This window comes from Amblyraja radiata, chromosome 32 (assembly GCF_010909765.2).
Source record: "Amblyraja radiata isolate CabotCenter1 chromosome 32, sAmbRad1.1.pri, whole genome shotgun sequence".
NCBI classification, from domain to species: Eukaryota; Metazoa; Chordata; class Chondrichthyes; order Rajiformes; family Rajidae; genus Amblyraja; species Amblyraja radiata.
The window spans coordinates 28855742-28869927 of NC_045987.1; the positions used below are offsets into that span (position 1 = coordinate 28855742).

The following is a 14186-nucleotide window of genomic DNA, read 5'->3' on the forward strand; positions in this document are numbered from 1 at the left end:
AAAGCTTGTCATGGTACCTCGATACTTGGAACAATAACTAATGGGCCTGCCCCACTTAGGCAATTTCTCAGGCGACTGAAAAACCGGCGACTGGAAGAGCGACTGTCAGAGTGGAATACACGCACACACACACACATCGCAAAGGCGGGGCTAGGGCAAGCGGGGGGGGAGAGCGCTGTCTGAGTGAAATTCACACGATGCAAAGCCAAGGTGATACAGACACACACCGCGATGAACAGGAAGGTTGGCGCTGTAATTAAGACAGTGAAAGCACAGTGTACGGGAAGTGTCACGTAAGTCCTTTAAAAGGAGGGAGGAGAGGGGGAGAGAGGGGAGAGGGGGGAAAAGGAGTGGAGACAACTTTAAAGAAGCCAGAGATACACGGCTGTGAAGCTCGGCGGACATTAACATTACCGGTCGGTTATCCTTGGTTCTGAGAAATCCTGTTTACATTTTTTTTCCGCAATGATCCATTGAAATTCACTGGTCAGCACCGGCTACAACCTACGAGAACATTCAACCTCCTGGCGACCCAACTACGGCACGAGAATTCTTGCTACTCTCCATGGCGACTTAATTGTAGTCGCAGCAAATTTTTCAACATGTTGAAATATTCTCAGCGACCATAATGAGGCCGCGACTAGTTCCCAGAATGCGGGAACTCCTCACGACCATGAAGGTGACTCCCTGGCAACCACCCGCGACCATGTGGCGTCTGCGTAGTCTCCTGCAGTCACCAAAAAAGTCGCCCAGTGGGGCAGGCCCATAAAGCATACAAAATGTAATTGAATCAGACAGCGTGGAAACTGCCCCTTCGGCCCAACTTGCCCACACCGACCAACATGCCCCATCTACACTAACCCCACCTGCCTGCTTTTGGCCCATATCCCTCTAAACCTGTCCTATCCATGAACCTGTTCAAATGTTTCTTAAATGTTCCGAGATGTGCAAATAGCATTAGTGCAAAACATAAACATTAGACAAGCCCATGGCAGTGCAAGAGGTGTTCCGTTGTTGAGGTGGGATTGCCGCTTGGAGAACCCGATGGAAAGGTCCCATGTGGAGGGAGGTGAGGGGGTGGTGGAGGGGGAGGTCTAACACTCCATGAGTGGACGGCCGACAGTTCCCTGTCTCATTACTCACAGTTCAGGAACCTTCCTGCTTTCTGTATCCGGGTCACTGCAAGAAGCTCCGATCCTTCTCCCCTCCATCCGCTCCTCCTTCCCCAGTCTCTGGATGTTTGGGGGGGTGGGTGGCGATTCCAGGATGCGTCTCTGTCCCACCTTGTCCAGCTCCAGCGACAAAGGCAAGTCCCTGAAGTTTTCACACCTGGCAACCAGAGAACCACAAAACTGACCCGTTTTTTGCCACAGACAGCTGTGGAGGCCAAGGCAATGGGTACAGGCACAGACTGACAGATTCTCGAGGAGTGTCAGGGGTTATGGGGAGAAGGCAGGAGAATGGGATTGGGAGGGAGAGATAGATCAGCCATGATTGAATAGCGGAGTAGAATTGATGGGCCGAGTGGCATAATTATGCTCCTAACACTTATGAGCTGAAGGCTTTAATCATATTAGATAGAGGAGAATATGAAAGAAGGAAAATGGCGATTGTTCCATTGTTTATGTTGGGAATGACCAGGAAGAGTGTGTGACAGAGGGTGAGGGGAGAGAGAGTAGGGGCAGGAAGAAAGGCCCGAGCTGGCCTGTGAGTGGGTGAGTGTGTGAGGGAGTGTGTTAGTCGGGAACAGGTTTCCTGCCTCTAGCGTGTCCAAACCCTTAATAATCTTATATGTTTCAATAAGATCCCCTCTCTTCCTTCTAAATTCCAGAGTATACAAGCCCAGCTGCTCCATTCCATCAACATATGAGTCTCGTCATCCCGGGAATTAACCTTGTGAACCTACGCTGCATTCCCTCAATAGCAAGAATGTCCTTCCTCAAATTTGGGGACCAAAACTGCACACAATACTCCAGGTGTGGTTTCACAAGGGTCCAGTACCACTGCAGAAGGACCTCTTTGCTCCCATACTCAACTCCTCTTGTTATGAAGGCCAACATGCCATTCGCTTTCTTTACTGCCTGCTGCACCTGCATGCTTACTTTCAGTGACTGATGAACAAGGATCCCCAGATCCCGTTGCACTTCCCCTTCTCCCAACTTGACACCATTTTGACAATAATCTGCCTTCCTGTTTTGCTACCAAAGTGGATAACCTCACATTTATCCACATTAAACTGCATCTGCCATGCATCTGCCCACTCACCCAACCTGTCCAAGTCACCCTGCATTCCCATAGCATCCTCCTCACAGTTCACATTGCCACCCAGTTTTGTGTCACCTGCAAATTTGCTAATGTTACTTTTAACCCCTTCATTAAATCATTAATATATATTGTAAATAGCTGCGGTCCCAGCACCGAACCTTGCGGTACCCCACTAGTCACTGCCTGCCATTCTGAAAGGGACCCGTTAATCCCTACTCTTTGTTTCCTGTCTGCCAACCAATTTTCTATCCGTCATCATTCTACCCCCAATACCATGTGCTCTAATTTTGCCCACTAATCTCCTGTGTGGGACCTTATCAAATGCTTTCTGAAAGTCTAGGTACACTACATCCACTGGCTCTCCCTTGTCCATCCTCAAAAAATTCCAGAAGATTAATCAAGCATGATTTCCCCTTCGTAAATCCATGCTGACTCGGACCGATCCTGTTACTGCTATCCAAATGTGCCGCTATTTCATCTTTTATAATTGACTCCAGCAGGTTCCCCACCACCAATGTCAGGCTAAAAGGGTCTATGATTCCCTGTTTTCTCTCTCCCGCCTTTCTTAAAGAGTGGGATAACATTAGCTACCCTCCAATCCACAGGAACTGATCCTGAATCTATAGAACATTGGAAAATGATCATCAGTGCATCCACGATTTCTAGAGCCACTTCCTTAAGTACCCTGGGATGCAGACCATCAGGCCCAGGGGATTTATCAGCCTTCAGTCCCATCAGTCTACCCAGCACCATTTCCTGCCTAATGTGAGTTCCTCCGTTACACTAGATCCTCTGGCCACTAGTACATCATGAAGATTGTTTGTGTCCTCCTGAGTGAAGACGGATCCAAAGTACCTGTTCAACTCATCTGTCATTTCCTTGTTCCCCATAATAAATTCACCCGTTTCATTCTTCAAGGGTCCAATTTTAGTCAACTAATTTTTTCATCTTCACATACCTAAAGAAGATTTTACTATCCTCCTTTATAGAAACATAGAAATTAGGTGCAGGAGTAGGCCATTCGGCCCTTCGAGCTATTCTTGGCTGGCTTACCTTCGTATCTCATCTTTTCTCCCCGTATTGCCTTTTTAGTTATCTTCTGTTGCTCTTTAAAAGTTACCTAATCCTCTGGCTTCCCGCTCATCTTTATTATGTTATACTTCTTCTCTTTTATTTTTATACTGTCCCTGACTTCCCTTGTCAGCCACGGTCGCCCCTTACTCCCCTTTGAATTTTTCTTCCTCTTTGGAATGAACTGATCCCGCACCTTCTGTATTTTTCCCAGAAGTACCTGCCATTGTTGTTCCACTGTCATCCCTGCTGGGGTGTCTTTCCAGTCAACATTGGCCAGCTCCTCCCTCAAGGCTCCATAGTCCCCTTTGTTCAACTGTAACACTGACACCTCAGATTTACCCTTCTCCCTCTCAAATTGTAGATTACATCTTATCATATTATGGCCACTATCTCCTAATGGCTCCTTAACCTCAAGTTCCCTTATCAAATCTGATTCATTACACAACACTAAATCCAGAATTGCCTTCTCCCTGGTAGGCTCCAGTACAAGCTGCTCTAAGAATCCATCACGGAGGCAGTCCACAAACTCCCTTTCTTGGGGTCCAGTACCAACCTGATTTTCCCAGTCTACCTGCATGTTGAAATCTCCCATAACAATCGTAGCATTACCTTTATGACATGCCAATTTTATCTCTTGATTCAACTTGCACCCTATATCCAGGCTACTGAGTGAGTGTGTGAGTGGGTGAGTGAGTGAGTGAGTGAGTGAGTGAGTGAGTGAGTGAGTGAGTGAGTGAGTGAGTGAGTGAGTGAGTGAGTGAGTGAGTGAGAGTGAGTGAATGATTGAGTGAGTGAATGAGTGAGTGAGTGAGTGGGTGTGTATGTGAGTGAGGGAGGGAGTCCACTCAGCACTTCCAGCTCTGCTCTGCCCTGGTCATCATGGCCGGGGGTGGGGGTGAGTATATGGGGGGGGGGTGGGGTATATGACCCGTTCACACCAGGCAGAAGATAACTGCATCCCCGGAGCAGTGGCAAGAGTGATCCACCCAACCCACTGTGTCCTGAAGGCTCGCTCATACACACAGGGTGTGGGAGGAAACCAGAGCTGTAAGTCTGTAAGTCACGGCATGTGTACAGCAGGGGTCTGAACCATCCCACACAACCAGAGAGAGAGCAGTCCTGAACTACTATATACCTCATTCGTGACCCTCGGATTATCTTTGATTGGACGTTACTAGCTGTACCTTGCACTAATGTTATTCCCTTATCAATTATCTGCACACTGTAAATGACTCCATTGTAATCATGTATTGTCTTTCCACTGACTGGTTAGCACGCAACAAAAGGTTTTCACTGTACCTCGGTACACGTGACAATAAACTCAACAGAACTAAACTAAGGGGTCAACCCCACTGCACCAGCTCATCTGCATGTGGACTTTCTACTATCACAGTGAGTGAATGCTGTTGCAAGCAAGGGTCAGGGAAGTGGAGCGGTTTGTGTCCTGAGCAGGGGCTGGAATCTTTCTGTCTGATGGACAGTGCAGGCACAGACTCCCACAACACTCATGTAGCTTCCAGAGGGGCAGTGAGATGCCAGTGGTCACACACTACAGACCCAGCGGTATGGTAACTGGCATCAACGGAGATGGCCAGTGTGGCCGAGATGGGCTGAAGGGCAGTTTCTGTGCTTGGGGTTGATGGGCACAAAGTAATGAAAAACCATTAAAACCATTTCTAAAAAAGGGCAGAGGGCAGCACAGTGGCGCAGTGGTAGAGCTGCTGCCTTACAGCGCCAGAGACCCATGTTCGATCCTGACTGTGGGTGCTGACTGTACAGAGTTTGTACGTTCTCTCCATAACCACGAGGGCTTTCTCTGGGTGCTCTGGTTTCCTCCCACACTCCAAAGACGTACAGGTTTGTAGGTTAGTTAGCGTGGTATAATTGTAAATTGTCCCTAGTGTGGAGGATAGTGTTCGTGTGCGGGGATCGCTATGGACGCAGTGGGTCGAAGGGCCTGTTTCCACACTGTATCTCTAAAGTCTAAAGGATAAATGAACAGTCATGACTGAGGCACAATCAGGATCATCTGATTCCTGATACATGGAGCACTGCACTATTGCCCAGAGTTCCCTGCTGGTCAGAGATGTGATATTCCATTGAATGTGGACGTTTGGAGATCAGAAACAGCATGTGTAGTGCGGAGAATTGAACGGATGGCGGCACTGTAAGTGTAACCATACTCACTGGTCTAACAGCTTGTCGAAGTTTTCTTCCAGTTGCATCTTCTTGTGTGTGAGGGTTGTGGGAATGATGTCCTCACTCTCACTATCGCCACTCACCGAGCTCACCTCCACGTCCACCTTCCCCAGTCGCAACGTCGCGCTGGGAACCAGGAGCTTTGGAAAACAGAGCAGTGGTGACCATGACACACCCTCACCTCCCTCACCAAGCCACACCATCTCTGCAAGACTCGCCAACACTTCAATCTATCAGCACCATGTATAAATGGCCGCAAAGTGTCGTTGAAAAGATAAAGAATACTGGTGGATGCTCGTCCATGCCTGACCACCCCGCCCCCCCCCCCCCCCACCCACCCACCCCCACCCCCACCCCACATCATTCACAAACACCCTGCCCAGCGGTATGAATATTGATCACTCAAACTTCGTAACCCTTGCTTTCCCTCTCTCTCCATCCCTCCCCCATCCCAGTTCTCTGACCAGTTCTACTATCCTCCTGATTTAATATTACTGATTTGTATGCCTGGTTTTCATCTTCCCCACAGCTAACAATGAACCAGTTTACATTTTCCTTTGACTGCATTGATCTGTCATTTTCACACCTTACCCTTCCATATCTCTAGACTCGCTCTTCCCTGACTCTCAGTCTGAAGAAGGGTCTCAACGTGAAACGTCACCCATTCCTTTACTTCAGAGATGCTGCCTGACCCACTGAGTTACTCCAGCATTTTGTGTCTATCTTGTGTGTAACCCAGCATTTTCAGTTCCTTCCTACACATCTCCTGCCATTATTTATGGGATGTGGCCATTGCTGGTCTGGCCAGCGTTTATTGCCCATCTTGAATTGGTCTTGAGAAGGTCCAGGTGAGCTGCCATCACCAACCTGAGTCATCGTGTTGTTGGGGGCAAGTTCCAGACTTTAGATTCAGTGATGTTGACCCATGGATCATGCATTTTCCAATCAGAGAGGGTTTGACATGGTGGGCTCCTGGCATTTACTAAATACTTTAATCTACGCGATCTCCCAGTTGCCAAACATTCAACTCCCACTCCCATTCCCACACTGACCTTTCTGTCCTGGGCCTCTTCCACTGTCAGAGTGAGGTCACACGCAAAATGGAGGAACCGCACCTCATATGTCGCTTGGACAGCTTACAGCCCAGCGGTATGAACATTGATTTCTCTAACTTCAAGTAACACTTGCATCCCCCTCTCACCATCACTCCCCCACCCTAGTCATTGTACTCGTTTTACTGGAGGGCTATTGAGTTCCTCTGTCTGTATAACTCATTATCATCTAGCCCTCAGCCAACAATAGACCAATGTCATAAGGTCATGAGTGATAGGAGAAGAATTAGGCCATTCGGACCATCAAGTCTACTCTGCCATTCAATCATGGCTGATCTATCTCTCCCTCCTAACCCCATTCTCCTGCCTTTTCCCCAACACCCCTGGCCCCTATACTAATCATGTGTAAGAAGGAACTGCAGATGGTGGTTTAAACCGAAGACAGACACAAAAAGCTGGAGTAACTCAGCGGGACAGGCAGCATCTCTGGAGAGAAGGAATGAGTGACGATTTGGGTCGAGACCCTTCTTCAGACCAAACTAATCAATTGTGGGCCCCACCTTTCCTTGGTCATTGTTACCTTTTGCTCATCATTCATTCACTTGCTCTTCTATCTCACTATATCACTGCCTCTATCTCTTGTTTCCCCTTCCTCTGGCTCTCAGTCTGAACAATGGTCTCCATCTGAAACGTCACCTATTACTTTTCTCAGAGATGCTGCCTGACCTGCTGAGTCACTCCAGCTTTTTGTGTCTATCTTTAGTTTAAACCAGCAACTGCAGTTCCTTCCTGAACACTGATGCCCCTGTTGTCCTCTCTCCTGGCGGTAGAGGTGACAGATGGAGAGATGTGAATAGAGTGGCATCTGGTGGAAATGTGGCAGCACCATAATCTCATTAGTTTAAAAATAGTGAAAGAGAACGACAGGACTGGTCCACAAGTCCCAAGTTGGGGAAAAAAGGCTAATCTTGACGGCATTACAAAGGAACATGCAAAGGTTGATTGCGAGAGGATGTGTCCACTAGTTAGAGTCTAGGACCAGAGCCCTTAGCCTCAGAATAAAAGGACGTACCTTCAGAAAAGAGACAAGGAGGAATTTCTTTAATCAGAGGGTGGTGAATCTGTGGAATTCATTGCTACGGAGGGCTGTGGAGACCAAGTCAGTGGATATTTTTAAGGCAGAGGTTGACAGCTTCTTGATTATTACCGGTGTCAGGAGTTATGGAGAGGAGGCAGGAGAATGGGGTTAGGAGGGAGGGATAGATCAGTCATGATTGAATGAGGGAGTAGAATCGATGGGCCGAATGGCCTAATTTGCTCCTATGACATGAACTTATCTGGCAAATGGGAGGCTCTCAAAAGTGAGACAGGAACAGTTCAGGGACAACATGTTCCTCTCAGAGGGAAAAGTGTTGGGGGCAAGTTATAGAGAATAGATGCACTGATGCTGAACGATTGGTCATATATTTCCATCTCAAAGATGCAGGAGTAAGGAACCCTGGTTCAAGCGGTATATTGAGGATCTGGCCAGGAAAGGGGAGGTAGAGCCAGGAATAGGCAGCTGGGATCAAGCCTCACATGAAAAGGATGCACATTTAGAATGGAGATGAGAAGAAATTTCTTTAGTCAGAGGGTGGTGGAATTCATTGCCACAGACGGCTGTGGAGGCCAAGTCAATGGATATTTTTAAGGTGGAGATTGACCAATTCTTGATTAGTAGGGGTGTCAGGGGTTATGGGGAGAAGGCATATGAATGGGGTTGAGAGGGAGAGATAGATCAGCCATGATTGAATGGTGGGGTAGACTTGATGGGCCAAATAGCTTAATTCTGCTCCTAGAACTTATGAGCCCCTTGAGCAGCCTAAAGGAAGGAGGGCTACACCCAAGGAAGGAAAACCATGGACATGAGGTAGCTCGGCTCGAAGGTAAGGGAGAATCCAAGGAGATTCTACAAGTAAATGAAGAGCAAAAGGGTAAGTGAATTACTGGAGGGGGTTGTGTGGGACAGGATCTGGCAGCATTTGGCCAGGTGAGGGTTGATTACGGATAGTCAGCATGCATTTATGCCTTGCAAATGGGTCAAAGAGTTTCTTTTGAAGAGAATTGATGAGGGAAGGTTGTGGCCATGTGGTGGTCACAGAGGTGGTGACATAGAGAGGTTGACGTTGTTTGTGGGGACCTCATTCCCACGGGAGCACATGAGGAAGCAAGGACAGACACCAGGACAGTGGAAATAGGAAAGGAACTTTCCAAATGGATTACCAATGCGTCAGAGAGACAGTGATGGGGTGAGCGGGCAAACCAACAGTGCCAGCCTTGCCAAGACTGCAGGCAGAAACTGATCCCTTCAGTTGAAGCTCACAGTATTGCAACAGAGATGCCAGTCTTATACAGCATATAATCCTCCAACACTTTCGCCACCTCCAACGGCATCCCACTACTGGCCACATCTTCCCATTTCCACCCCTTTCTGCTTTCCGCTGAGACCGTTTCCTCTGAAACTCCCTCGTCAACTCATCCCTTCCCACCCAAACCACCCCCTCCCCAGGCACTTTCCCCTGCAACCGCAGGAGATGCAACACCTGTCCCTTTACCTCCCCCCTCGACTCCATCCAAGGACCCAGTCTTTCCAGGTGAGGCAGAGATTCACTTACATAGATACATACAGTAGATAATAGGTGCAGGAGTAGGCCATTGTTCCTCCAGTGAACACTTGCACCTCCTCCAACCTCATCTACTGTACCCGCTGTTCCAGTTGTCAACTCCTGGATATCGGCGAAACCAAGCGCGGGCTTTCTGTCCTGGACCTTCTCCAATGTTAGAGTGAGGCCCAGCACAAATTGTAGGAACAGCACCACCCAGCGGCATGAACATTGACTTCTCTAACTTCATCGAAACTTAGAAAATAGGTGCAGGAGGAGTCCATTTGGCCCTTCTAGCCAGCACCGCCATTCATTGTGATCATGGCTGATCATCCACAATCAGTAACCCGTGCCTGCCTTCTCCCCATATCCCTTGATTCCACTAGCGCCTAGAGCTCTATCTAACTCTCTTTTAAATTCATGCAGTGAATCGGCCTCCACTGCCTTCCATAAATTCACAACTCTCTGGGTGAAAATGTTTTTTCTCATCTCAGTTTTAAATGGCCTCCCTTTTTATTGTTAAACTGTGGCCCCTGGTTCTAGACTCCCCCAACATTAGGAACATTTTCCTGCATCTAGCTTGTCCAGTCCTTTTATAATTTTATGTTTCTATAAGATCCCCTCTCATCATTCTTCTAAATTCCAGTGAATACAAGCCCAGTCTTTTCAATTTTTCCTCATATGACAGTCCCGCCATCCCAGGGATCAATCTCGTGAACCTACGCTGCACTGCCTCAATAGCAAGGATGTCCTTCCTCATATTAAGAGACCAAAACTGCACACAATACTCCAGATGTGGTCTCACCAGGGCCCTGTACAACTGCAGAAGAACCTCTTTACTCTGATACTCAAATCCTCTCGTTATGAAGGCCAACATGCCATTAGCTTTCTTCACTGCCTGCTGTACCTGCACGCCAACTTTTAGTGACCGGTGTACAAGGACACTCAGGTCTCGCTGTACCTCCCCCTTACCTAACCTAACCCCATTGAGAGTGGCTTATTATTGCGGCACTTGACTCACCACTGCCTGCCATTCTGAAAGGGACCCATTTATTCCTACTCTTTGCTTCCTGTCTGCCAACCAATTTTCTATCCACGTCAACACCCTACCCCCAATACCATGTGCTCTCATTTTGCCCACTAATCACCTGTGTGGGACCTTATCAAAGGCTTTCTGAAAGTCTAAATACACTACATCCACTGGCTCTCCTTCATCCATTTTACTTGTCACATCTTCAAAAAATTCCAGATTAGTCAAGCAGGATTTCCCCATCATAAATCCATGCTGACTTGGACTAATCCTTTTACTGCTATCCAAATGCGCCATTATTATCTCTTTAATAATTGACTCCAGCATCTTCCCCACCACCGATGGCAGGCTAACTGGTCTATAATTCCCCGTTTTCTCTCTCGCTGCTTTCTTGAAAAGTGGGATAACATTAGCTATCCTCCAATCCACAGGAACTGATCCTGAATCTATTGAACATTGGAAAATGATCACCAATGTGTCCACAATTTCTAGATCTGCCTCCTTGAGTTCCCTGGGATGCAGGCCATCAGGTCCTGGGGATTTATCAGCCTTTAGTCCCATCAGTCTGCCCAATACAAATTTATTTCAGTTCCTCTGTCTCCCTAGATCCTCTGTCCTCTAGTAAACCTGGGAGATTGTGTCTTCCTCAGTGACGACAGAACCAAAATACCTGTTCAACTCTTCTGCCAGTTCCTTCTTCCCCCATAATAATTTAACCTGTTTCTGCCTTCAAGGGACCCACATTTGTCTTTACTAATCTTTTTCATTTAACATACCTAAAGAAGCTTTTACTGTCCTGCTTTATATTTTTTGGCCAGCTTACCCTTGTACTTCATCTTTTCACCCCGTATTGCCCTTTTTGTTACCTGTCTTTGAAAGTTTTCCCAATCCTCTGGCTACCCGCTACTCTTTGCGATGTTATATGCCTTTTCTTTTAGTTTTATTCCATCCCTAACTTCCCTTGTCTCTTACTCCCTTTAGAATCTTTCTTCCTCTTTGGAATGAAATGATTCTGCATCTTCTGTATTATGTCCAGAAATTCCTGCCATTGTTTTCCCACTGTTGTTCATGCTAGGATCCTTTTCCAGTCGACCTTGGCCAGCTCCTCTCTCATGCTTTCATAGTCCCCTTTGTGCAGCTGCAACATGTAATTGTTATATGTTATATGTTATATATGTTAACACTGACACTTGTGATTTAACCTTCTCCCTCCCAAATTGCAGATTAAAGCTTATCATATTATGTCACACCGCCTAGCCCTTGCTTACTCTCTCCAACCCCCCCCCCCCCCCCCCCCCCCTTCCCAGTTTTCACACCAGTCTTACTGTCTCCGACTACATTCTATCTTTGTCCCACCCCATTCCCTGACATTAGTATGAAGAAGGGTCTTGACCATTCCTTCACTCCAGAGATGCTGCCTGTCCCGCTGAGTTACTCCAGCATTTTGTGTCTGCCAGTCTTACCCTGCGTTTGGGATTGTGCTGGATGTCCGCTGGGCTGTGAGACGTTGGCTTTGGGGGTTCCACCAGGGGCCTGGGTCTTTGAGGCTGCGGGGCAGGGCCTCTCATCTGCCAGGAGTTAGGAAGAGCTTCTTCATCACTCTGATGGTCTGTGGAGCGGCTGGTCTCGGGGACTGGCTCCATCCGCTCCTTCACATCCTCCAAATGCATCCCAAGCCGGAAGATGTCCCCCTCCACTTCCCTGGGACAGATAGTGAGGGCAGCACGTTAAAACATGAATGTTGTACGGATAAACCATGGGCAGTCCCGGCCTCTAGCCCTCCCCCAGATGACTCACACCGCCACGTACAGCAGTCTGTCACCACATGGTTACCAGCAACAATGTTCTCAGTAACTCTTTACACTTTATAAGGTTTGCCACAGGTCCAATCCCAACAGCATTAACCATCCACACGCTGGGCTGCAGGATCTGTTCCTGTGCTGTACCTTTCATGTACTTGATCGACAATGGCATTGTGTCGCAGCGGTAGAGTTGCTGCCTCACAGCGCCAGAGTCCCGGGTTCCATCCTGACTACGGGTGCTGTCTGTACGGAGGTTGTACATTCTCCCCGAGTCCTGTGTGGGTTTTCTCCATTTGCTCAGGTTTCCTCCCACACTCCAAAGACGAACAGGTTTGTAGGTTAATAGGCTTGGTGTAAATTGTCCCTAGGGTGTAGGATACTGCGAGCATATGTGGTGATCGCTGGTCGGCGCGGTCTCAGTGGTCCAAAGGGCCTGTTTCCGCGCTGTGTCTCTGAAGTCTCATATGAACGTGGGGAGGAGGCGGTCTGGGATTGGGGAATGTTTGCGACATCAAAGGCTTGGTGCCCGGGTGTGTGGGAGAGATTCTCAGAGCAGCCGCACTAAGAGGGAGCAGACTGCAGAGTTTGAAGCTGTCCTCACCAACTCCCACTGGTACAGGCTAATGACTGCCCCTTCAACACTCACAGATGAACATGCAGATGCTATAATTTAGATAATGATAGGTTATCCATTTACAGCAGCTGTAGTCTATATATAGACAGCATCAGAGGATGAGTTGGCATGGTGGCGCAGCGGTATAGTTGCGTAAACAGGTTCTTTGGCCCACCGAATCTGCGCTAACCAGCGATCCTCGCAAACTAACACTATCCTACACACACTAGGACAATTTACAATGTTACCAAAGCCAATTACCCTGCAAGCCTGTTCGTCTTTGGAGTGTAGGAGGAAACCGAGCACCTGGAGAAAACCCACGCAGGTCACTGGGAGAGCATACAAACTCCACACAGACAGCACCAGTGGGCAGGATCGAACCCGGGTCTCTGGTGCTGTAAGGCAGCAACTCTACCACTTGGCCTCCTTCAGGAGCCGATCGTGGAGCTTTAGGGAGCTTTCTCAGGACGCAGGAGTTTGCGAACCATTCACTGCCCCGGCCTTCCCTTCACCTCCTCTGCTCAGCTGCAGTTGCCCCAAACGGACACTTACCTGTCGGGGTCGAACGGCCGACACAGGTGGCCGCTGTGCTGGTGTCTCTTCTCCGCTGCAGGCTGTGGTATTCCCCCCGGGCCTGCAGGTAGGCATGCTCCAGAGCATCCTGGTCCTCCCGCAACCGCTGATATGCCTGCCAATGTACAACACAAGAGGCCCCAGTTAGTGCAGGAGGTGGGGATCGGCTGCTCCCACAGGCCACGTCCATCATCACACAGAGGCTTCCCTTTGGTCAGAGTCAGTGTCCTGTTCCTGCTCTCTCCTCATCCCTTCAGCAGCAATACTCCACCAAACCCCAGGACCACAGGGCACTATTCACTCAACAACATTCTGGAGAGAGGAGGGGGAAAAATTCCACTGCCTTGTTGCTCATTGGCGAGGAAACTTCCCCTCACAGTGGGGCAGTGGTAGAGCTGCTGTCTCACAGCACCAGAGATCCAGGTTCGATCCTGGCCATGGGTGCTGTCGGCATGGAGTTTGTACATTCTCCCAGTGACCTGTGTGGGATTCCTCCCACACTCCAGAGACGTACAGGTTTGGAGGTTAATTGGCTTGGTGTAATTGTAAAAAATTGTCCCTAGTATGTGGAGGATCCTGAGCAGATTACGGAGAGTCTGTATGTCAAAGAGGACTCTCTCGAACCTCTACAGGTGCACAGTAGAGAGCATGCTGACCGGTTGCATCATGGCTTGGTTCAGCAACCTGAGCTTCCAGGAGCGGAAAAGAATGCAGAAAGTTGTGACCACAGCCCAGTCCATCATCGGCTCTGACCTCCCCACCAAAGGGATCTATCGCAGTCGCTGCGAACATCATCACGGACCCACACCATCCTGGCCATGCACTCATCTCTCCGCTACCATCGGGCAGAAGGTACAGGATCCTGAAATCTGTTACATCCAGGTTCAGGAACAGCTTCTTCCCCACAGCCATCAGGCTATTAAACTCGCCAACAAA

At 48.6% G+C, this 14186-nt stretch overlaps 1 protein-coding gene across 1 annotated transcript in view; it reads right to left on the minus strand.

Moving 5' to 3' along the window:
* akna (AT-hook transcription factor) overlaps positions 1-14186 on the minus strand; it is a 102669-nt gene that overhangs the window by 53594 nt on the left and 34889 nt on the right. Inside the window, exons 8-11 of the mRNA XM_033049215.1 lie at positions 13230-13365; positions 11726-11963; positions 5527-5678; positions 1144-1329 (exon numbers count right to left, since the gene is read on the minus strand). Of these exons, the coding sequence (XP_032905106.1) occupies positions 1144-1329; positions 5527-5678; positions 11726-11932 (545 nt within the window). The 5' untranslated portion in view covers positions 11933-11963; positions 13230-13365. The remainder of the gene's footprint in view (positions 1-1143; positions 1330-5526; positions 5679-11725; positions 11964-13229; positions 13366-14186) is intronic.